General features: G+C 50.5%; 1 protein-coding gene across 2 annotated transcripts in view; it reads right to left on the bottom strand.

The window, feature by feature from the left end:
- The window catches only part of LYPLAL1 (lysophospholipase like 1), a 190,077-nt gene that overhangs the window by 130,697 nt on the left and 34,663 nt on the right, over positions 1 to 24,717 (bottom strand). The window contains exons 5-6 of one of the 2 annotated variants that reach the window (XM_063919123.1): positions 12,675 to 12,783; positions 74 to 162 (exon numbers count right to left, since the gene is read on the bottom strand). The exons of the other annotated variant lie outside the window; for it this stretch is intronic. Coding sequence (XP_063775193.1) covers positions 74 to 162; positions 12,675 to 12,783 — 198 coding nt within the window. The remainder of the gene's footprint in view (positions 1 to 73; positions 163 to 12,674; positions 12,784 to 24,717) is intronic. 2 annotated transcript variants of the gene reach the window in all.

Here is a 24,717-nt window from a genome sequence, read left to right as displayed (position 1 = left end):
TACTAAAGAAAACAGGCCTGGTCCTTCTATAGAATCAGTAAGGAAACATAAGCCCATTCACATGGTTATTTACCTTATGTGAGACTGCATAGTTATTCTTTGCGGGAGACCACCACTTCTTGTAAGGATTCCTCAGGTAGCCTTTCCTTGTGTTCATATGTACTGGAAAAAAGGTATACTGGTTTTTGTTTTGTTTTTTAATAAATACATTTAAAATAAGAATTTACTTACCGATAATTCTATTTCTCGGAGTCCGTAGTGGATGCTGGGGTTCCTGAAAGGACCATGGGGAATAGCGGCTCCGCAGGAGACAGGGCACAAAAGTAAAGCTTTCCGATCAGGTGGTGTGCACTGGCTCCTCCCCCTATGACCCTCCTCCAAGCCAGTTAGGTACTGTGCCCGGACGAGCGTACACAATAAGGGAGGAATTTTGAATCCCGGGTAAGACTCATACCAGCCACACCAATCACACCGTACAACTTGTGATCTAAACCCAGTTAACAGTATGATAACAGCGGAGCCTCTGAAAAGATGGCTCACAACAATAATAACCCGATTTTTGTAACTATGTACAAGTATTGCAGATAATCCGCACTTGGGATGGGCGCCCAGCATCCACTACGGACTCCGAGAAATAGAATTATCGGTAAGTAAATTCTTATTTTCTCTATCGTCCTAGTGGATGCTGGGGTTCCTGAAAGGACCATGGGGATTATACCAAAGCTCCCAAACGGGCGGGAGAGTGCGGATGACTCTGCAGCACCGAATGAGAGAACTCCAGGTCCTCCTTAGCCAGGGTATCAAATTTGTAGAATTTAGCAAACGTGTTTGCCCCTGACCAAGTAGCTGCTCGGCAAAGTTGTAAAGCCGAGACCCCTCGGGCAGCCGCCCAAGATGAGCCCACCTTCCTTGTGGAATGGGCATTTACATATTTTGGCTGTGGCAGGCCTGCCACAGAATGTGCAAGCTGAATTGTATTACACATCCAACTAGCAATAGTCTGCTTAGAAGCAAGAGCACCCAGTTTGTTGGGTGCATACAGGATAACAGCAAGTCAGTTTTCCTGACTCCAGCCGTCCTGGAACATATTTTCAGGGCCCTGACAACATCTAGCAACTTGGAGTCCTCCAAGTCCCTAGTAGGTGCAAGGCACCACAATAAGCTGGTTCAGGTGAAACACTGACACCACCTTAGGGAGAGAACTGGGGACGAGTCCGCAGCTCTGCCCTGTCCGAATGGACAAACAGATATGGGCTTTTTTGAGAAAAAAACACCAATTTGACACTCGCCTGGTCCAGGCCAGGGCCAAGAGCATGGTCACTTTTCATGTGAGATGCTTCAAATCCACAGATTTGACTGGTTTTAAACCAATGTGATTTGAGGAATCCCAGAACTACGTTGAGATCCCACAGTGCCACTGGAGGCACAAAAGGGGGTTGTATATGCAATACTCCCTTGACAAACTTCTGGACTTCAGGAACTGAAGCCAATTCTTTCTGGAAGAAAATCGACAGGGCCGAAATTTGAACCTTAATGGACCCCAATTTGAGGCCCATAGACACTCCTGTTTGCAGGAAATGCAGGAAACGACCGAGTTGAAATTTCTTTGTGGGGCCTTCCTGGCCTCACACCACGCAACATATTTTCGCCACATGTGGTGATAATGTTGTGCGGTCACCTCCTTTCTGGCTTTGACCAGGGTAGGAATGACCTCTTCCGGAATGCCTTTTTCCCTTAGGATCCGGCTTTCCACCGCCATGCCGACAAACGCAGCTGCGGTAAGTCTTGGAACAGACATGGTACTTGCTGAAGCAAGTCCCTTCTTAGCGGCAGAGGCCATAAGACCTCTGTAAGCATCTCTTGAAGTTCCGGGTACCAAGTCCTTCTTGGCCAATCCGGAGCCATGAGTATAGTTCTTACTCCTCTACGTCTTATAATTCTCAGCACCTTAGGTATGAGAAGCAGAGGAGGGAACACATACACCGACTGGTACACCCACGGTGTTACCAGAACGTCCACAGCTATTGCCTGAGGGTCTCTTGACCTGGCGCAATACCTGTCCCGTTTTTTGTTCAGACGGGACGCCATCATGTCCACCTTTGGTATTTCCCAACGGTTTACAATCATGTGGAAAAAACTTCCCGATGAAGTTTCCACTCTCCCGGGTGGAGGTCGTGCCTGCTGAGGAAGTCTGCTTCCCAGTTTCCATTCCCGGGATGAAACACTGCTGACAGTGCTATCACATGATTTTCCGCCCAGCGAAAAGTCCTTGCAGTTTTTGCCATTGCCCTCCTGCTTCTTGTGTCGCCCTGTCTGTTTACGTGGGCGACTGCCGTGATGTTTTTCCCACTGGATCAATACCGGCTGACCTTGAAGCAGAGGTCTTGCTAAGCTTAGAGCATTATAAATTTACCCTTAGCTCCAGTATATTTATGTGGAGAAAAGTCTCCAGACTTGATCACACTCCCTGGAAATTTTTTCCTTGTGTGACTGCTCCCCAGCCTCTCGGGCTGGGCTCCGTGGTCACCAGCATCCAATCCTGAATGCCGAATCTGCGGCCCTCTAGAAGATGAGCACTCTATAACCACCACAGGAGAGACACCCTTGTCCTTGGATATAGGGTTATCCGCTGATGCATCTGAAGATGCAATCCGGACCATTTGTCCAGCAGATCCCACTGAAAACTTCTTGCGTGAAATCTGCCGAATGGAATTGCTTCGTAGGAAGCCACCATTTTTACCAGGACCCTTGTGCAATGATGCACTGTTTTTAGGAGGTTCCTGACTAGCTCGGATAACTCCCTGGCTTTCTCTTCCGGGAGAAACACCTTTTTCTGGACTGTGTCCAGAATCATCCCTAGGCACAGCAGACGTGTCGTCGGGATCAGCTGCGATTTTGGAATATTTAGAATCCACCCGTGCTGTTGTAGCAGTATCCGAGATAGTGCTACTCCGACCTCCAACTGTTCCCTGGACTATGCCCTTATCAGGAGATCGTCTCACCTAGCCTTCTGGCTTCAGTACCACAATATAGTGTGGAATAATACCCCTTTTCTTGTAGTAGGAGGGGTAATTTAATTATCACCTGCTGGGAATACAGCTTGTGAATTTTTTCCCATACTGCCTCCTTGTCGGAGGGAGACCTTGGTAAAGCAGACTTCAGGAGCCTGCGAAGGGGAAACGTCTCGACATTCCAATCTGTACCCCTGGGATACTACTTGTAGGATCCAGGGGTCCTGTACGGTCTCAGCGCCATGCTGAGAACTTGTCAGAAGCGGTGGAACGCTTCTGTTCCTGGGAATGGGCTGCCTGCTGCAGTCTTCTTCCCTTTCCTCTATCCCTGGGCAGATATGATCTTATAGGGACGAAAGGACTGAGGCTGAAAAGACGGTGTCTTTTTCTGCAGAGATGTGACTTAGGGTAAAAACGGCGGATTGTCCAGCAGTTGCCGTGGCCACCAGGTCCGATGGACCGACCCCAAATAACTCCTCTTCCTTTATACGGCAATACACCTTTGTGCCGTTTGGAATCTGCATCACCTGACCACTGTCGTGTCCATAACATCTTCTGGCAGATATGGACATCGCATTTACTCTTGATGCCAGAGTGCAAATATCCCTCTGTGCATCTCGCATATATAGAAATGCATCCTTTAAATGCTCTATAGTCAATAAAATACTGTCCCTGTCAAGGGTATCAATATTTTTAGTCAGGGAATCCGACCAAGCCACCCCAGCTCTGCACATCCAGGCTGAGGCGATCGCTGGTCGCAGTATAACACCAGTATGTGTGTATATACTTTTTATGATATTTTCCAGCCTCCTGTCAGCTGGTCCTTGAGGACGGCCCTATCTATAGACGGTACCGCCACTTGTTTTGATAAGCGTGTGAGCGCCTTATCCACCCTAAGGGGTGTTTCCCAACGCGCCCTAACTTCTGGCGGGAAAGGGTATACCGCCCATAATTTTCTATCGGGGGGAATCCACGCATCATCACACACTTTATTTAATTTATCTGATTCAGGAAAAACTACGGTAGTTTTTTCACATCCCACATAATACCCTCTTTTGTGGTACTTGTAGTATCAGAAATATGTAACACCTCCTTCATTGCCTTTAACGTGTGGCCCTAATAAGGAATACGTTTGTTTATTCACCGTCGACACTGGATTCAGTGTCCCTGTCTGTGTCTGTGTCGACCGACTAAAGTAAACGGGCGTTTTAAAACCCCTGACGGTGTTTTTGAGACGTCTGGACCGGTACTAATTGTTTGTCGGCCGTCTCATGTCGTCAACCGACCTTGCAGCGTGTTGACATTATCACGTAATTTCCTAAATAAGCCATCCATTCCGGTGTCGACTCCCTAGAGAGTGACATCACCATTACAGGCAATTGCTCCGCCTCCTCACCAACATCGTCCTCATACATGTCGACACACACGTACCGACACACAGCACACACACAGGGAATGCTCTGATAGAGGACAGGACCCACTAGCCCTTTGGAGAGACAGAGGGAGAGTTTACCAGCACACACCAAAAACGCTATAATTATATAGGGACAACCTTATATAAGTGTTTTCCCTTATAGCATCTTTTTTATATATTTCTAACGCCAATTTAGTGCCCCCCCTCTCTGTTTTAACCCTGTTTCTGTAGTGCAGTGCAGGGGAGAGCCTGGGAGCCTTCCCTCCAGGCTTTCTGTGAGGGAAAATGGCGCTGTGTGCTGAGGAGATAGGCCCCGCCCCTTTTTCGGCGGCCTCGTCTCCCGCTCTTAACGGATTCTGGCAGGGGTTAAATATCTCCATATAGCCTCCGGAGGCTATATGTGAGGTATTTTTAGCCAAAATAGGTATTCATTTGCCTCCCAGGGCGCCCCCCTCCCAGCGCCCTGCACCCTCAGTGACTGCCGTGTGAAGTGTGCTGAGAGGAAAATGGCGCACAGCTGCAGTGCTGTGCGCTACCTTTAGAAGACTGAGGAGTCTTCTGCCGCCGATTCTGGACCTCTTCTTACTTCAGCATCTGCAAGGGGGCCGGCGGCAAGGCTCCGGTGACCATCCAGGCTGTACCTGTGATCGTCCCTCTGGAGCTGATGTCCAGTAGCCAAGAAGCCAATCCATCCTGCACGCAGATGAGTTCACTTCCTCTCCCCTAAGTCCCTCGTTGCAGTGATCCTGTTGCCAGCAGGACTCACTGTAAAATAAAAAACCTAAGCTAAACTTTTCTAAGCAGCTCTTTAGGAGAGCCACCTAGATTGCACCCTTCTCGGCCGGGCACAAAAATCTAACTGACTTGGAGGAGGGTCATAGGGGGAGGAGCCAGTGCACACCACCTGATCGGAAAGCTTTACTTTTGTGCCCTGTCTCCTGCGGAGCCGCTATTCCCCATGGTCCTTTCAGGAACCCCAGCATCCACTAGGACGATAGAGAAAACAAAATTGGTTTGAAAGAAGAAAAAAAAAAACATCACAACATTTCTTTCATAATACTTATGTTGAAAATGTCCTTCCTCATACTCAATGGTAGCCTAGGTGTAGAAGTTAAAGCTTGGTCAGATGAGTTAAGACAGGAATGAGTCTAAAGCAGGCATGTCCAAACTGCGGCCCTCCAGCTGTTGTGAAACTACATATCCCAGCATGCCCAGACACAGCTTTGCTGTCAGAGAATGCTAAAGCTGTATCAGGGCATGCTGGGATGTGTAGTTTCTCAACAGCTGGAGGGCCGCAGTTTGGACATGCCTGGTCTAAAGTCACCAAAATATAAAGGGTTATATGTACTTTCTTAGTTTCTTCCAGGCTCTTACTGGTAAATAGGAGAACTTCAGACTGTATTAGACTCCATTTGTAAAAGACAAAACATTTTCACATGGAGCCTTCAAGTTCCATTTTCTGGGCAATAGAAGGAGACTTCCTGACATCAGACTTACAGGGTGCCCACCGTCACATGCCAACTGCACCACATCATCATCGCTTGCTCACATACTACAGGTTACGTGCCTACAATCTGGAACCTCACCTTCCCCCAGGACCTCTAAGAAGGTGCTAGTAGACCTGATGGTGGTTCTCAGGAAGCAAGGAGCTGTAGGCCGGCCTCATAAGGACAACATTCTAATAAACTCAGAAAACAACAGGTTTAATTTTAAACAAATGCGGATGGATCCCACAGAGATCTGCAAACCACACATGCGCCAGAGAAAGCCATTGCAGACTGCGCGCACAACATCATGAATACGCACACTGGCGGAAGCGGAAAGAGAGGACGGATCACTCTTTCTATGAAGTGGTTGCGTCTGAGGACGGAAAAATCTCATGGGAGTAATAAGAAAAATGCTTGTGGCTTCCAAACGGAAACAGGAAACCTTTTCAGATGGATCTTTTCCCACCAGCATGAGGTGGGTGTAAGTCCCCATACTGATGGAAAACCAGTGGGTGATGCAACCTTCCACATCAAGACAGGTGGACAGATAGTCATATTAGCCTAAGATGGTGAACGGGCTGCCGCGGGCAAACGAAAAAGCTGAGGGTGAGGCCTAATGCCTAAAACAAGACACTGACTTCTTTACAGGAACATGGATGGATCATAAACACCAGCAAGTGTCACCTAGAATATCTACAGCTGAAGTTCCTATGAATTCAGGTAGACATGTTGCCCAGTTACGGCACGGTCACAAGAGCAAATCCAACAGCTGTCTCATCAGACCCAGTCTCAGCAGAGATCTCCAGTTAGGGAACGTCTCATGCCGATAGGAATATTGTCCTCTATCATTGGGGGTCTCCCATATGCTCGCTGGCATGCCAGAGATCTGCAACTGAAGATCCTCAAAACATCGGGATGGTAATCCAAGACCACCAAGACTGACACCGAACACCAGGAAATCTCTGGACTAGTCGCAAGATCAGGCGTCAACAGAAAGGGAGTATCCCCCTCAGAACTGTAACGGACCGTGTTAAAAATCAGATTCAAGCTCCAAGGCTAAGGGCAGGGGCGTAACTAGAACTTTGTGGGCCCCATAGCAAGATTTTGAAAGCCCTTCTACAGAGAGTGGGGGTACAGGGTGAGACACACAGGGGTAGGGGGAAAGAGTGTCACACACAGGGACAGGTGGATACAGGGAGTCACACACAGGGGTAGGGGTGTACACATAACACCGGGGGGGCTGGCTACAGGGGTGAATATTATAGGGGTGGGGGGTTAGGAGCTGGCTACAGGAGTGCCTAATGCAGGGGTAGGCGGATGTTGGAGTACAAACTGGCCGGGGGTCGGAGAGCTGGAGGCTGGCTACAGTAGCTCACACAGTGGGGTGAGGAGGTGAGTGATTGGATGGTTACAGCAGCTTACATCATGTGGGAGGTGCTGAATGGAAGTGAGGAGGACGACGGTGAACCGCGATGCTGTGGTGACTGGTCCCATTTTGGGTGGCAACTAATTGCCATAAGCAGGCCCGGTTAGCGCAGACACTATTTCCGCACCCAGGCACCAAGCAGCTTGTGGTCATCGTCATCCTGGGTCCTCCCCTGGCATGGTAGAGGGCGGCCGAAGGGTCCTCGGAGGGTGGGGCCACCCAATGAGCCAGACCGGGCTGCCTTCACAGCAATTGGAAGAAGAAAAAAAAAAAAAAAAAAAAGAGAGACTCCCCTTTTCCTTGCTGGCCGCGGGCCACAGGTCGTACATACATTGGCAGCCCCCTGCTCGCTGCAAGTGCTTCCAGGCCCAACAAATGCATCTAACAGGACCCATCCCGATGGGACATATTCCCCTTCCCCAGCCCACCGCTGCGAGCTCTCCCCATCAGTCCTGCCCCTGTATGTCCCCTGGACAGGGCCGTTTGTATTGGTGGATGTAGTTACGCCACTGGCTAGGGGTGCTCACTGCACAAAGAGACACCACCAGTTGTATGGAAAAGGGACTGCACACCAATCTCTCAGGGGGAAGCGTGAGCTACAGCAAGAACATATATTTCATGTTCTAGGACAAATGGACAGCGTCCTAAAGAGACAAGGAGGCACCGAAACCAGGTGCAGGATTTATTATTACATATAGGGTAATTTTTATTACGACTGTCACATTTCAGTGTTTTCTGCTGAATGAAGGTCATCTCCTAGACGTCCCCAGAGCCTCCGTCTGTTACAGTGCTGGACGCAGGGACAAGGTCTACGGCCTCCGTCTGTTACAGTGCTGGACGCAGGGACAATGTCTACGGCCTCCTATATGTTACAGTGCTGGACAAGGTCTACGGCCTCCGTCTGTTACAGTGCTGGACGCAGGGACAATGTCTACGGCCTCCTATATGTTACAGCGCTGGACGCAGGGACAATGTCTACGGCCTCCTATATGTTACAGCGCTGGACGCAGGGACAATGTCTACGGCCTCCTATATGTTACAGCGCTGGACGCAGGGACAATGTCTACGGCCTCCTATATGTTACAGCGCTGGACGCAGGGACAATGTCTACGGCCTCCTATATGTTACAGCGCTGGACGCAGGGACAATGTCTACGGCCTCCTATATGTTACAGTGCTGGACGCAGGGACAATGTCTACGGCCTCCTATATGTTACAGTGCTGGACGCAGGGACAATGTCTACAGCCTCCTATATGTTACAGTGCTGGACGCAGGTACAAGGTCTACGGCCTCCTATATGTTTCAGTGCTGGACGCAGGGACAATGTCTACGGCCTCCTATATGTTACAGTGCTGGACGCAGGGACAATGTCTACAGCCTCCTATATGTTACAGTGCTGGACGCAGGGACAATGTCTACAGCCTCCTATATGTTACAGTGCTGGACGCAGGGACAATGTCTACGGACTCCTATATGTTACAGTGCTGGACGCAGGGACAATGTCTACGGCCTCCTATATGTTACAGTGCTGGACGCAGGGACAAGGTCTACGGCCTCCTATATGTTTCAGTGCTGGACGCAGGGACAATGTCTACGGCCTCCTATATGTTACAGTGCTGGACGCAGGGACAATGTCTACAGCCTCCTATATGTTACAGTGCTGGACGCAAGGACAATGTCTACGGCCTCCGTCTGTTCCAGCGCTGGACGCAAGGACAATGTCTACGGCCTCCTATATGTTACAGTGCTGGACGCAGGTACAAGGTCTACGGCCTCCTATATGTTACAGTGCTGGACGCAGTGACAAGGTCTACGGCCTCCTATATGTTACAGCGCTGGACGCAGTGACCAGGTCTACGGCCTCCTATATGTTACAGTGCTGGACGCAGGGACAATGTCTACGGCCTCCTATATGTTACAGTGCTGTACGCAGGGACAATGTCTACGGCCTCCTATATGTTACAGTGCTGGACGCAGGTACAATGTCTACAGCCTTCTATATGTTACAGCACTGGACGCAGTGACAAGGTCTACGGCCTCCTATATGTTACAGTGCTGGACGCAGGGACAAGGTCTACGGCCTCCTATATGTTACAGCGCTGGACGCAGGGACAAGGTCTACGGCCTCCTATATGTTACAGTGCTGGACGCAGTGACAATGTCTACGGCCTCCTATATGTTACAGTCTGGCCTTTAAGCCGATTAAATAAAACCCATCTTTTTACTCTAGCGTCACAAAATGTATTTATACCCCCCCCCCTCTGCGGCGTGTCAGTAACCGCGGTATATGTACGAAGCAGCAGTTCTGCAAAACGCAAACCGCGAAACACAGCAGTGTGTGCGCTTAATAATGGCGGTACATTAAACGTAGAGGTCACACCTGCTGCTTTATAAATACAACAGTCCAGCTAGAACATGGCGATCCTCACTACATTTCACCGATCGGGTCCTGCGCAATAGGGGAGTGTCACCACCATTTTCCGGGAGTAGGAAGGCCAAGGACTGCGTCGTGGACGCAGTTTCCCTGGCCTTGCAAGGCTACCTGTGACGGTAAACCTGATTAAGCTCACACTTACTCAGCTTGCCAGGAGGAGGCGGTATGGAGGCAGGGGGTGGTATAGAGGCGGTATGGAGGCAGGGGGTGGTATAGAGGCAGTATGGAGGCAGGGGGTGGTATAGAGGCGGTATGGAGGCAAAAGGCAGTATGGAGGCAGGGGGTGGTATAGAGGCAGTATGGAGGCAGGGGGTGGTATAGAGGCGGTATGGAGGCAAAAGGCAGTATGGAGGCAGGGGGTGGTATAGAGGCAGGGGGTGGTATAGAGGCGGTATGGAGGCAAAAGGCAGTATGGAGGCAGGGGGTGGTATAGAGGCAGGGAGTGGTATAGAGGCGGTATGGAGGCAGGGGGTGGTATAGAGGCGGTATGGAGGCAAAAGGCAGTATGGAGGCAGGGGGTGGTATAGAGGCAGTATGGAGGCAGGGGGTGGTATAGAGGTGGTATGGAGGCAGGGGGTGGTATAGAGGCGGTATGGAGGCAAAAGGCAGTATGGAGGCAGGGGGTGGTATAGAGGCAGTATGGAGGCAGGGGGTGGTATAGAGGCGGTATGGAGGCAGGGGGTGGTATAGAGGCGGTATGGAGGCAGGGGGTGGTATAGAGGCAGTATGGAGGCAGGGGGTGGTATAGAGGCGGTATGGAGGCAAAAAGCAGTATGGAGGCAGGGGGTGGTATAGAGGCAGTATGGAGGCAGGGGGTGGTATAGAGGCGGTATGGAGGCAAAAGGCAGTATGGAGGCAGGGGGTGGTATAGAGGCAGTATGGAGGCAGGGGTTGGTATAGAGGCGGTATGGAGGCAAAAGGCAGTATGGAGGCAGGGGGTGGTATAGAGGCAGTATGGAGGCAGGGGGTGGTATAGAGGCAGTATGGAGGCAGGGGGTGGTATAGAGGCAGTATGGAGGCAGGGGGTGGTATAGAGGCGGTATGGAGGCAAAAGGCAGTATGGAGGCAGGGGGCGGTATGGAGGCGGTATGAAGGCAGGGGGCGGTATGGGGGTGGTATGGAGGCAGGGGGTGGTATGGAGGCGGTATGAAGGCAGGGGGTGGTATGGAGGCGGTATGAAGGCAGGGGGCGGTATGGGGGTGGTATGGAGGCAGGGGGTGTTATGGAGGCGGTATGAAGGCAGGGGGCGGTATGGGGGTGGTATGGAGGCAGGGGGTGGTATGGAGGCAGGGGGTGGTATGGAGGCAGGGGGTGGTATGGGGGTGGTATGGAGGCAGGGGGTGGTATGGGGGTGGTATGGAGGCAGGGGGTGGTATGGAGGCGGTATGAAGGCAGGGGGCGGTATGGGGGTGGTATGGAGGCAGGGGGCGGTATGGGGGTGGTATGGAGGCAGGGGGCGGTATGGGGGTGGTATGGAGGCAGGGGGTGGTATGGAGGCGGTATGAAGGCAGGGGGCGGTATGGGGGTGGTATGGAGGCAGGGGGTGGTATGGAGGCGGTATGAAGGCAGGGGGCGGTATGGAGGCAGGGGGTGGTATGGAGGCGGTATGAAGGCAGGGGGCGGTATAGGGGTGGTATGGAGGCAGGGGGTGGTATGGAGGCGGTATGAAGGCAGGGGGCGGTATAGGGGTGGTATGGAGGCAGGGGGTGGTATGGAGGCGGTATGAAGGCAGGGGGCGGTATGGGGGTGGTATGGAGGCAGGGGGTGGTATGGAGGCGGTATGAAGGCAGGGGGCGGTATGGAGGTGGTATGGACCTCCTCCTGCAATTGAAATCCTTAGTGGATTAGGCCCACTATCCTGACATTAGCCAATATAGCGATACATCCCTTGAGACCTTGGAACCATCTTTGACCTTCTTTTGTGGAGGAAGTCCTCGCCACACACAGGAATCCACTAACTTACTGCCCCCCCCCACACTCTCACAATATCCCAATCTGACTTCATTTTCCTTCTGTGTCTGTTGTGGAGCTGGTCCATAATTGCACAGCTCCAGACCTACTTCTCCCCTGACCGCTCCTACTCTTATCACCGTTTCTCTACCTTCTTCTCACTCATTCCTGGACAGCCACATTTAGAAAATCACATTGCTTCAGCCAACGTCATCCCAACTACACATTCTTCAAGCATGTCTCACGATATGCACAGGGATGTGGGCCACCAGGAGAAAGAATAGAGAGGTCTCCAGGTGTCAGTGACCTGAGGCGGTGAATCCAGAGAGACCCTCCCGAGCAGGAGAGGAGGTGCACCAGATACAGTAGATACCAGACACGTTCTCAGACACTGGCAGGCAGGAGCAGAGGAAGACACAGATAGTGTATTTGGCGGCACCCGGCAATGAGGAACTGGCAGGGAGTGCAGTCATCACAAGGAAATGGCAACAGCAGGACCACCCATCCAGAAGGCAGTGATGGCAGACACCCCAAAACAGTGCAGGAGACAAAGGCAACTGGAGATATGCACCGCATCAGCTACTCTGTACCATTTTATACTATGCAAATTATAAAGGTTACGTCAATGCTGATTGGTTGCCATGTGCAACTTCTCCACTGGCTCACTTCTCTCTTTTCACTGTTTAGTGCATCTCTGCATAATGGTCGTGTCAATGATATAATCAGCAAAAGGATGTGTAACAGAAGAGCACAGTTCTAACATGGACAACAGACTCCTGATACACACACCCCACCCCCCCCCCCCCCCCCCCCCCCCCCACCACCATCACCACCCCCACATCCCCCCCGGACAGATACGTTTCTCTCACCGGCATGTAGCGGCAGAAGAGTGTATAGAGAAGAGAGGAATATAGTGACCAGGAGAATGTATGGGTCTCTAGTCATTACTCACCCGGCCCAATATCTGTAGGGATTTCTTCCTCCTTAATCTTCCCGCGGATCTCATCTTCTCTCTGAATCTCTGGACCAATATCAACTATCACAATATTCAGATTCTCTTCCTGAAGAACAGGCAGAATAATGCAATCAGACAATCTGCAGGGATGAGGAAAACCTCAATTACATTTTAGGGTGTGTACACACACGGTGAGATTTTTTCTTTCGATTTTCATTATATGGTCAAAATCGCAAGAAAAGTTACTGCAAATCGCAAGGTGTTATGCCACTTGCGATCCCGATGCGCAGGTCGATATCGCAAGAGAAGATACGACTGTGCAGGCAAGTGTACTGTCTAGTTCATCTCACATAAGCCACAATGGTAAGCACACACAGTCCATATCTCAAGAAAAGTTACTCAAAAATGGTGGTGCTGGGCTCCGGGGAGTTCAGGGGAAATCGCAAGTGGAAATCGGGCATAGCAAGGATCTCACCGTGTGTACACACCATGAAAATGATCTGTAGTAGGCACAGTAACAGAGTAACAGAGATCCCTCTCACATCTTTAAGAAACAGGTTCCGACTGTGGGAACACTGCAGAGAGGGTAGAGGGAGAGTGCAGCACTGCATTGCTGGACACAAATAGGATTTTACTTACCGATAAATCTATTTCTCGTAGTCCGTAGTGGATGCTGGGGACTCCGTCAGGACCATGGGGAATAGCAGCTCCGCAGGAGACAGGGCACAAAAATAAAGCTTTAGGATCAGGTGGTGTGCACTGGCTCCTCCCCCTATGACCCTCCTCCAAGCCTCAGTTAGGATACTGTGCCCGGACGAGCGTACACAATAAGGAAGGATTTTGAACCCCGGGTAAGACTCATACCAGCCACACCAATCACACCGTATAACTTGTGATCTGAACCCAGTTAACAGCATGATAACAGAGGAGCCTCTGAAAAGATGGCTCACAACAATAATAACCCGATTTTTGTAACAATAACTATGTACAAGCATTGCAGACAATCCGCACTTGGGATGGGCGCCCAGCATCCACTACGGACTACGAGAAATAGATTTATCGGTAAGTAAATTCTTATTTTCTCTGACGTCCTAAGTGGATGCTGGGGACTCCGTCAGGACCATGGGGATTATACCAAAGCTCCCAAACGGGCGGGAGTGCGCGGATGACTCTGCAGCACCGAATGAGAGAACTCCAGATCCTCTTTAGCCAGGGTATCAAATTTGTAGAATTTTACAAACGTGTTCTCCCCCGACCACGTAGCTGCTCGGCAGAGTTGTAATGCCGAGACCCCCCGGGCAGCCGCCCAGGATGAGCCCACCTTCCTTGTGGAATGGGCCTTGACAGATTTAGGCTGTGGCAGGCCTGCCACAGAATGTGCAAGTTGAATTGTGCTACAAATCCAACGAGCAATCGTCTGCTTAGAAGCAGGAGCACCCAGCTTGTTGGGTGCATACAATATAAACAGCGAGTCAGACTTTCTGACTCCAGCAGTTCTTGAAATATATATTTTCAATGCCCGGACCACGTCCAACAACTTGGAATCCTCCAAATCGCTAGTAGCCGCAGGCACCACAATAGGCTGGTTCAGGTGAAACGCTGACACCACCTTAGGCAGAAAATGAGGACGCGTCCACAGTTCTGCCCTGTCCGAATGGAAAATCAGATATGGGCTTTTATAGGATAAAGCCGCCAATTCTGACACTCTCCTGGCTGAAGCCAGGGCCAGTAGCATGGTTACTTTCCATGTAAGATATTTCAAATCCACCGATTTGAGTGGCTCAAACCAATGGGATTTGAGAAAATCCAAAACTACATTAAGGTCCCACGGAGCCACTGGGGGCACAACCGGGGGCTGTATATGTAGTACTCCTTTTACAAAAGTCTGGACTTCAGGAACTGAAGCCAATTCTTTCTGGAAGAAAATCGACAGGGCCGAAATTTGAACCTTAATGGACCCCAATTTGAGGCCCATAGACAATCCTGTTTGCAGGAAATGTAGGAATCGACCCAATTGAAATTCCTCCGTGGGGGCCTTCCAGGCCTCACACCACGCAACATATTTTCTCCAAATGCGGCGATAATGTTGTGCCGTCACCTCCTTCCTGGCTTTTACCAGTGTAGGAATGACCTCTTCCGGAATGCCTTTTTCCCTTAGAATTCGGCGTTCAACCGCCACGCCGTCAAACGCAGCCGCGGTAAGTCTTGGAATAGACACGGTCCCTGCTGAAGCAGGTCCCGTCTTAGAGGTAGAGGCCACGGATCCTCCGTGAGCATCTCTTGAAGTTCCGGGTACCAAGTTCTTCTTGGCCAATCCGGAGCCACGAGTATCGTTCTTACTCCCCTTTGCCGTATAATTCTCAGTACTTTTGGTATGAGAGGCAGAGGAGGGAACACATACACTGACTGGAACACCCACGGTGTTACCAGAGCGTCCACAGCTATTGCCTGAGGATCTCTTGACCTGGCGCAATACCTGTCCAGTTTTTTGTTGAGGCGGGACGCCATCATATCCACCTTTGGTTTTTCCCAACGGTTCACAATCATGTGGAAGACTTCTGGATGAAGTCCCCACTCTCCCGGGTGTAGATCGTGTCTGCTGAGGAAGTCTGCTTCCCAGTTGTCCACTCCCGGAATGAACACTGCTGACAGTGCTATCACATGATCTTCCGCCCAGCGAAGAATCCTTGCAGCTTCTGCCATTGCTGTCCTGCTTCTTGTGCCACCCTGTCTGTTTACGTGGGCGACTGCCGTTATGTTGTCCGACTGGATCAACACCGGCTGACCCTGAAGCAGGGGTTTTGCCAGACTTAGAGCATTGTAAATCGCTCTTAGCTCCAGTATGTTTATGTGAAAAGACATCTCCAGGCTTGACCATACTCCCTGGAAGTTTCTTCCCTGTGTGACCGCTCCCCAGCCTCTCAGACTGGCATCCGTGGTCACCAGGACCCAGTCCTGTATGCCGAATCTGCGGCCCTCTAACAGATGAGCACTCTGCAACCACCACAGAAGAGACACCCTTGTCCGTGGTGATAAGGTTATCCGCTGGTGCATCTGCAGATGCGATCCGGACCATTTGTCCAACAGATCCCACTGAAAAGTTCGTGCGTGGAATCTGCCGAATGGAATCGCTTCGTAAGAAGCCACCATCTTTCCCAGGACTCTTGTGCATTGATGCACAGACACTTTTCCTGGTTTTAGGAGGTTCCTGACAAGTTTGGATAACTCCTTGGCTTTCTCCTCCGGAAGAAACACCTTTTTCTGAACCGTGTCCAGAATCATTCCCAGGAACAGCAGACGTGTTGTCGGTGTCAACTGAGATTTTGGAAAATTCAGAATCCACCCGTGTTGTTGCAGCACTAATTGGGTTAGTGCTACTCCGTCCTCCAGCTGTTCTCTGGACCTTGCCCTTATCAGGAGATCGTCCAAGTAAGGGATAATTAATACGCCTCTTCTTCGAAGAAGAATCATAATTTCGGCCATTACCTTGGTAAAGACCCGAGGTGCCGTGGACAATCCAAACGGCAGCGTCTGAAACTGATAATGACAGTTTTGCACCACGAACCTGAGGTACCCTTGATGTGAAGGGCAAATTGGGACATGCAGGTAAGCATCCTTTATGTCCAGGGACACCATAAAGTCCCCTTCTTCCAGATTCGCTATCACTGCTCTGAGTGACTCCATCTTGAATTTGAATTTCTGTATGTACAGATTCAAAGATTTCAGATTTAGAATAGGTCTTACCGAGCCGTCCGGCTTCGGTACCACAAATAGCGTGGAGTAATACCCTTTTCCTTGTTGTAGGAGGGGTACCTTGACTATCACCTGCTGAGAAAACAGCTTGTGAATGGCTTCCAATACCGTCGCCCTGTCTGAGGGAGACGTTGGCAAAGCAGACTTTAGGAACCGGCGAGGGGGAGACTTCTCGAATTCCAACCTGTAACCCTGAGATACTACCTGCAGGATCCAGGGGTCCACCTGTGAGCAAGCCCACTGTGCGCTGAAATTCTTGAGTCGACCCCCCACTGCTCCGGAGTCCGCTTGTAAATCCCCAGCGTCATGCTGAGGGCTTTGCAGAACCCTGGGAGGGCTTCTGTTCCTGGGCAGGGGCAGCTTGCTGTCCTCTCTTACCCCTTCCTCTGCCCCGGGGCAGATATGACTGTCCTTTTGCCCGCTTGTTCTTATAGGACCGAAAGGACTGCGGCTGAAAAGACGGTGTCTTTTTCTGTTGGGAGGGGGTCTGAGGTAAAAAGGTGGATTTTCCGGCAGTTGCCGTGGCCACCAGATCCGATAGACCGACGCCAAATAATTCCTCCCCTTTATACGGCAATACTTCCATATGTCGTTTAGAATCCGCATCACCTGACCACTGTCGCGTCCATAAACTTCTTCTGGCAGATATGGACATCGCATTTACTCTCGATGCCAGAGTGCAAATATCCCTCTGAGCATCTCGCATATAAAGAAAAGCATCCTTTAATTGCTCTATAGTCAATAAAATACTGTCCCTATCCAGGGTATCAATATTTTCAGTCAGGGAATCCGACCAGACCACCCCAGCACTGCACATCCAGGCTGAGGCGATGGCTGGTCGCAGTATAACACCAGTATGTGTGTATATACTTTTTAGGGTAGTTTCCAGCCTCCTATCAGCTGGATCCTTGAGGGCGGCCGTATCAGGAGACGGTAACGCCACTTGTTTTGATAAGCGTGTGAGCGCCTTATCCACCCTAGGGGGTGTTTCCCAGCGCGCCCTAACCTCTGGCGGGAAAGGGTATAATGCCAATAACTTTTTTGAAATTAGCACTTTTCTATCTGGGTTAACCCACGCTTCGTCACATACATCATTCAATTCCTCTGATTCAGGAAAAACTACAGGTAGTTTTTTCACCCCCCACATAATACCCCTTTTTGTGGTACTTGCAGTATCAGAGATATGCAAAGCCTCCTTCATTGCCGTGATCATATAACGTGTGGCCCTACTTGAAAATACGTTTGTTTCTTCACCGTCGACACTAGATTCAGTGTCCGTGTCTGGGTCTGTGTCGACCGACTGAGGTAAAGGGCGTTTTACAGCCCCTGACGGTGTCTGAGACGCCTGGGCAGGTACCAACTGGTTTTCCGGCCGTCTCATGTCGTCAACTGATTTTTGTAATGTGCTGACATTATCACGTAATTCCATAAACAAAGCCATCCACTCCGGTGTCGACTCCCTGGGGGGTGACATCACCATTATGTGATGTATTTTTTAGCCATAAAAGGTATTATACATTGCTGCCCAGGGCGCCCCCAGCAGCGCCCTGCACCCTCCGTGACCTATGGTGTGAAGTGTGTGACAACAATGGCGCACAGCTGCAGTGCTGTGCGCTACCTTCATGAAGACTGAAAAGCCTTCTGCCGCCGGTTTCTGGACCTTCAATCTTCAGCATCTGCAAGGGGGGTCGGCGGCGCGGCTCCGGGACGAACCCCAGGGTGAGACCTGTGTTCCGACTCCCTCTGGAGCTAATGGTGTCCAGTAGCCTAAGAAGCCAATCCATCCTGCACGCAAGTGAGTTGAACTTCTCTCCCCTAAGTCCCTCGATGCAGTGAGCCTGTTGCCAGCAGGACTCACTGAACATAAAAAACCTAAAAACTTTTTCTAAGCAGCTCCTTAAGAGAGCCACCTAGATTGCACCCTGCTCGGACGGGCACAAAAACCTAACTGAGGCTTGGAGGAGGGTCATAGGGGGAGGAGCCAGTGCACACCACCTGATCCTAAAGCTTTATTTTTGTGCCCCGTCTCCTGCGGAGCCGCTATTCCCCATGGTCCTGACGGAGTCCCCAGCATCCACTTAGGACGTCAGAGAAATAGGATTTTAATTACCTACTGGTAAATTATTTACTCGTAGTCCGTAGAGGATGATGGGGTCCACATTAGTACCATGGGGTATAGACGGGTCCACTAGGAGCCATTGGCACTTTAAGAGTTTAAGAGTGTGGGCTGGCTCCTCCCTCTATGCACCTCCTACCAGAACAAAGTTGTACTGAACCAGATAACCACTGCAGGAAAACGAAGCACTGGGCGGGCACCCAGCATCCTCTACGGACTACGAGAAAAGGATTTACCGGTAGGTAACCAAAATCCTATTTTCTCTTACATCCTAGAGGATGCTGGGGTCCACATTAGTACCATGGGGATGTACCAAAGCTCCCAGAACGGGAGGGAGAGTGCGGAGGCTCCTGCAGAACTGATTGACCAAACTTTAGGTCCTCAGAGGCCAAAGTATCGAACTTTTAGAACTTAGCAAATGTGTTCAACCCCGTCCAAGTAGCCGCTCGGCAGAGTTGTAAAGCCGAGACACCCCAGGCAGCAGCGAAGGAAGACCCCACCTTACAAGTAGAGTGGGCCTCAACAGACGTAGGACAGTGCAAGCCTGCCATAGAATACGCATGCTGGATAGTGAACCTGATCCAGCGAGAGATAGTCTGCTTAGAAGCAGGACACCCAATTTTCTTGGGATCATACAGGACAATCAGAGAGTCCGAATTCCTGTGACGAGCAGTCCTCTTCACATAGATTTTCAGAGCCCTTACAACATCCAAGGACTTTGATGAAATTGAGGAGTCAGTCGCAACTGACACCACAATAGGTTGGTTGATATGAAATGCCGACACAAACTTCGGAAGGAACTGCTAACGTGTCCGGAGCTCGGCTCTATCTTTATGGAAGATCAAGTATGGGCTTTTACATGACAAAGCCCCCAACTCCGACACACGTCTAGCAAAAGCCAAGGCCAACAAAGTGACAACCTTCCACATTAGAAACTTGACCTCAACCTCCTGTAGAGGCTCAAACCAGTTCGACTGGAGGAACTGCAACACCACGTTAAGATCCCACGGTGCCGTAGGCGGCACAAAGAGGCTGGATGTGCAGAACTCCCTTCAAAAAAAAAAGTCTGAACCTCAGGAAGGGCGGGCAACTGTTTCTGGAAGAAAATGTATAGGGCCGAAATCTGGACCGTTACAGATCCTAACCTCAGGCCCATATCCACACCGCTTGCAGGAAGAGGATAAAACATCCCAATTGAAACTCCACCGTAGGAAACTTCTTGGACTCACACCAAGATACATATTTTTTCCAAACACGATGGTAATGTTTAGACGTTATCCTTTTCCTAGCCTGTATCAGGATAGGAATAACCTTTTTCGGAATGCCCTTCGGAGCTAGTATCTGGCGTTCAACCTCCATGCCGTCAAACGTAGCCGTGGTAAGTCTTGATAGGCGAACGGACCCTGTTGCAGCAGGTCCTCCCAAAGAGGAAGAGGCCCCGGCTCTTCTAGCAGTAGATCCAGAAGATCCGCGTACCAAGACCTTCTTGGCCAGTCTGGAGCAATTAGGATTGCTTGAACTCTTGTTCTCCTTATGAGCTTTAGCACTCTTGGAATGAGTGTGAGTGGTGGAAACGCGTATACAGACTGGAACACCCACGGAGTCACTAGGACGTCCACCGCCACTGCTTGCTGGTCCCTCGACCTGGAACAATATCGCCGAAGCTTCTTGTTGAGACGAGAGGCCATCACGTCTATTTGAGGTACAACCCAAAGATCTGTTACCTCCTTGAACATCTCCGGATGGAGACCCCACTCCCCTGGATGGAGATAGTGTCTGCTGAGGAAGTGCGCTTCCCAGTTATCTACTCGCGGAATGAAGATTGCGGACAGCGCCAACGCGTTTTTCTGCCCACAGGATGATTCTTGTTACCTCTGACATTGCAGCTCTGCTCTTCGTTCCGCCCTGTCTGTTTATGTAAGCCACTGTCGTCACATGGTCCGACTGCACTTGAATGGCCCGATTTCTCAGAAGATGGGCCGCTTGGAGAAGACCGTTGTAGACGGCTCTTAGTTCCAGAATGTTTATCGCTAGGCTGGCTTTCAGATTTGGAAGGTTTCCCCTTGAGTGACTGCGCCCCAACCTCGGAGACTTGCATCCGTGGTTAGAAGTATCTAGTTCTGAATCCCGAACCTGCAGCCCTCCAGAAGATGAGGTAATTTTAGGAGTGAAATCCTGGCCTTTGGCGACAGACGTATTCTCTGCTGCATGTGTAGATGAGATCCCGATCACTTGTCCAGGAGATCCAGTTGGAAGGACCGAGCATGAAACCTCCCATACTGCAGAGCCTCGTAAGAGGCCACCATCTTCCCCAGAAGCGAATGCACTGATGAACCGACACCCGGGCTGGCTTCAGGACATCCTGGACTATTGTTTGCATCACCAACGCTTTTTCCTCTGGAAGAAACACCCTCTGCACTAATGTGTCGAGGATCATTCCCAGAAAGGCCAACCTCCTGGTTGGTTCCAAATGCGATTTTGGAAGATTCAGAATCCAACCGTGTTCCCAGAGTAGATGGGTCGTGAGAGCAATGGACTGTAACAACTTCTCCTTGGACAATGCCTTTTCAGCAGATTGTCCAGAAACGGAATTATGTTCTCCCCCTGTCTGCGGAGGAGAACCATCATTTCCGCCATCACCTTGATGAATACCCTCGGTGCTGTGGAGAGGCCGAATGGCGGGGCCTGGAATTGAAAATGACAGTCCAACAGTGTGAATCGGAGATAAGCTTGATGCAGCGGCCAACTCGGAGTGTGGAGGTACGCATCCTTGATATCCAGGAATACCAGGAATTCCTCCTCCTCCAGACCTGATATCACCGCCCTTAGAGACTCCATTTTGAACTTGAATTCCCTCAGGAAGGGGTTTAGTGATTTTAAATTCAGAATGGGCCTGACTGAACTATCCGGTTTCGGTACCACGAAAAGGTTTGAATACTAACCTTTGTTTTCCATATGGGGTGGATCTGGTATAATAACCTATGCCTCCTCCAACTTCTGGATGGCTTCCTGTAGGATAGCCCTGTCTGCCAGCAAAGCTGGCAAGCCTGATTTGAAAAACCGGTGAGGAGGGAGATTTTGAAATTCAAGCCTGTACACTTGGGACACATTATCTTGCACCCAGGGATCCAGACCGGACGACACCCATACGTGACTGAAATGCCCGAGTCACGCCCCCACCGGCCCCACCTCCAGGTCACACGGTCCACCGACATGCTGAGGACTTTGGCGTACCTGAAGTAGGTTTCTGTTCCTGGGAACCCGCCGCAGCAGGTTTCTTAGATTTTGGCCGACCTCCTCTGAAGAAGGTGTTGGACGGCTTGGCCTTTCTTGCTTTGGTAGTCCGAAAGGACTGAGATGCAGCTGAAGAAAAGGGTTTCGTCGTAGCAGGTGCAGCTGAGGGAAGAAAAGGAGACTTACCCGCTGTAGCCGTGGAAAACCACGCATCCAACGCTTCCCCAAAGAGAGCCTGACCTGTGTAGGGTAGGGTCTCCACACCTCTCCAGGATTCCTCGTCGGCAGACCACTGGAGCAGCCAAAGTCCCCTACGAGCTTAGACAGACATGGAAGATATCCCTGCAGCCATGGAACCCAGGTCTTTCATGGATTCCACCATAAATCCTGCAGAATCCTGAATGTTACGTAAAAACAATTCAACATCACTTTTATCCATTGTATCCAAATCCTCAAGTAACGTGCCTGACCACTTTACTATAGCTTTGGAAATCCATGCACAGGCAATAGTAGGCCGTAGTATCACCCCTGAAGCTGTGTATATGGATTTGAGCGTAGTATCAATTTTGCGATCAGCCGGTTCCTTTAAGGCGGTAGATTCTGAAACAGGTAAAACCACCTTTTTCGAGAGTCTGAATACAGACGCGTCCACTATGGGTGGGTTTTCCCATTTTTTCTTATTCTCTTCAGGGAAGGGGAAAGAAACCAGAACCCTTCTAGTGATCTGGAATTTTTTCTCCGGGTTTTCCCATGCTCTCTCAAAAATAGCATTTAATTATTTTGACGCAGGGAAGGTTAGCGAGGCTTTCTTATTGTCAGTGAAGTAAGCCTCCTCAACCTGCTCAGGTGTTGTGTCTGTAATATTCAACACATCTCTAATAGCCAACAACAACTGCACCCCTTTAGCAAGAGATGCCGCCCCCCTGAGCACATCCCCATCACCGTCTGCTGTGTCAGAATCGGTATCTCTGTCATCTTGCATAATCTGGGCAAGAGAACGTTTCCTACAGAGGAGGGGGGGGGGGGGGGGGTCCTGAGGTAACAGAACCGGACCAAACTGCCATAGAGTTCTGTAAAGCCTGAGTTGCAGATTCATTCTGTGCGACCCTAGTAGAAATCTGAGAAATCATCGTTTTAATAGAGGATGACCATTCATGCTCATTGCTGGTATCTGCGCTAAAACAGTGCAATCCAGATTACATGGAATGAGATCATCCTGAGAGGACATATCCTCTGCAGCATATGACACAGCGTCCCTGGACATTGCTTAATGGAGACCACAGACACTACACACACACAGGGGAGGACAGAGTTTCATCCCCAAGAATGGCAAGAGAGACACAGACATTGGAGCCAACCCACACACAGCACTTTTAAGGTATAGGGAGACCCCCAACCAGCGCTGACTGTGCACCTTAATAGGTTACACAGTCTTAATGCAGCAAACCTCCCCCCCCACCCACTCTCCTACAACCCCCTGGTAACATACAGATAGCTGGAGTTGAATTGGAGGGACAGCTCTCCCTGTCAGCGCTTCTGCAGGCAGGAAAATGGCGCTGAACGCTGCTGGGTCCACTCTGAGGAGTAGCTCCGCCCCCTTCATGACGCTGTCTTCCCGCTCTTCATGGATTATAGTGGCCTGAGGAATTGTGCTGGCAGCGATCCTTGGACCCTGACAGGCTTGGAGGTCAGTGTAGGGTGTAGGCGCTGGCTCAGGGCGCCCCTCACAGCGCCGCACTATGTACCGCTGAGCCTCGGAGCGCAGTTAGTACTGCGTTCCATACCCTGTTGCCGCCATCTTCACACCGGCCCCCCGCTTGCAAGGGGGGGCAGTGACTAACTCGCCACAGATCCTCTGACTCTAAGGGGGTGGCGGCATGCTGCCGGGGTGAGCGATCCCCTGTGGTGGGGAACGATCTATCCCCTCAGGAGCTCAGTATTCTGTCAGCGGAAACAGTGGCTCAGACCCCGCAGGACGGACACTGCTCCCCCCCCCTTAGTCCCTCACTGGAGGGAGGCTGTTGCCAGCAGCCTCCCTGTAAAATAATAAACTCTTAAAACAAACTTTTACCAGAGAAGTTCTGTAGAGCTTCCCTAGCTGTGACCGGCTCCTCCGGGAACATTTTCTAAACTGAGTCTGGTAGGAGGGGCATAGAGGGAGGAGCCAGCCCACACTCTCAAACTCTTAAAGTGCCAATGGCTCCTGGTGGACCCATCTATACCCCATGGTACTAATATGGACCCCAGCATCCTCTAGGACGTAAGAGAAATATAGTATCTATGTCCAGCCAGCATTATTGCAAAGTTTTACACTGCCCCCACTTGGCTACCTCTCAATGCCACCTGGCTGGCAAAGTGTTCTCTGCAGAACACTGAAAGTGAATGCACAGTTCCATGTAATAGCACAATATACATAATCTGGAAGTGTGGCCCCATAAGATTTAAAGAACAACTAAATAATAATATAGAAGTTCTCACAAAGGGAGAATGAAGCTAAGATACACAATTCACCGAGTCTTCCAATGGCAGCTGTGTTAGCCACAAAATTCATGCCCATCCACTAGACAGCTGCCCGTGGGACAGCGCCAGAAAAGGAGCCGATATAAGACTAGCTATGGTTGATGCACGGTTATCGGCTTGCCTGTATAGATGCTTTCTGCCACGTAACCGCCGGCCACTGCACAATAATAAGATTTTACTCACCGATAAATCTATTTCTCGTAGTCCGTAGTGGATGCTGGGACTCCGTAAGGACCATGGGGAATAGCGGCTCCGCTGGAGACAGGGCACAAGAATAAAAGCTTTAGGATCAGGTGGTGTGCACTGGCTCCTCCCCCTATGACCCTCCTCCAAGCCTCAGTTAGGATACTGTGCCCGGACGAGAGTACATAATAAGGAAGGATATTGAATCCCGGGTAAGACTCATACCAGCCACAC

This window comes from Pseudophryne corroboree, chromosome 4, assembly GCF_028390025.1.
Source record: "Pseudophryne corroboree isolate aPseCor3 chromosome 4, aPseCor3.hap2, whole genome shotgun sequence".
In the NCBI taxonomy this organism is placed as follows: Eukaryota; Metazoa; Chordata; class Amphibia; order Anura; family Myobatrachidae; genus Pseudophryne; species Pseudophryne corroboree.
Note: the sequence above shows the minus strand (reverse complement) of the source record. Positions and strands in the feature narration are given on the sequence as shown.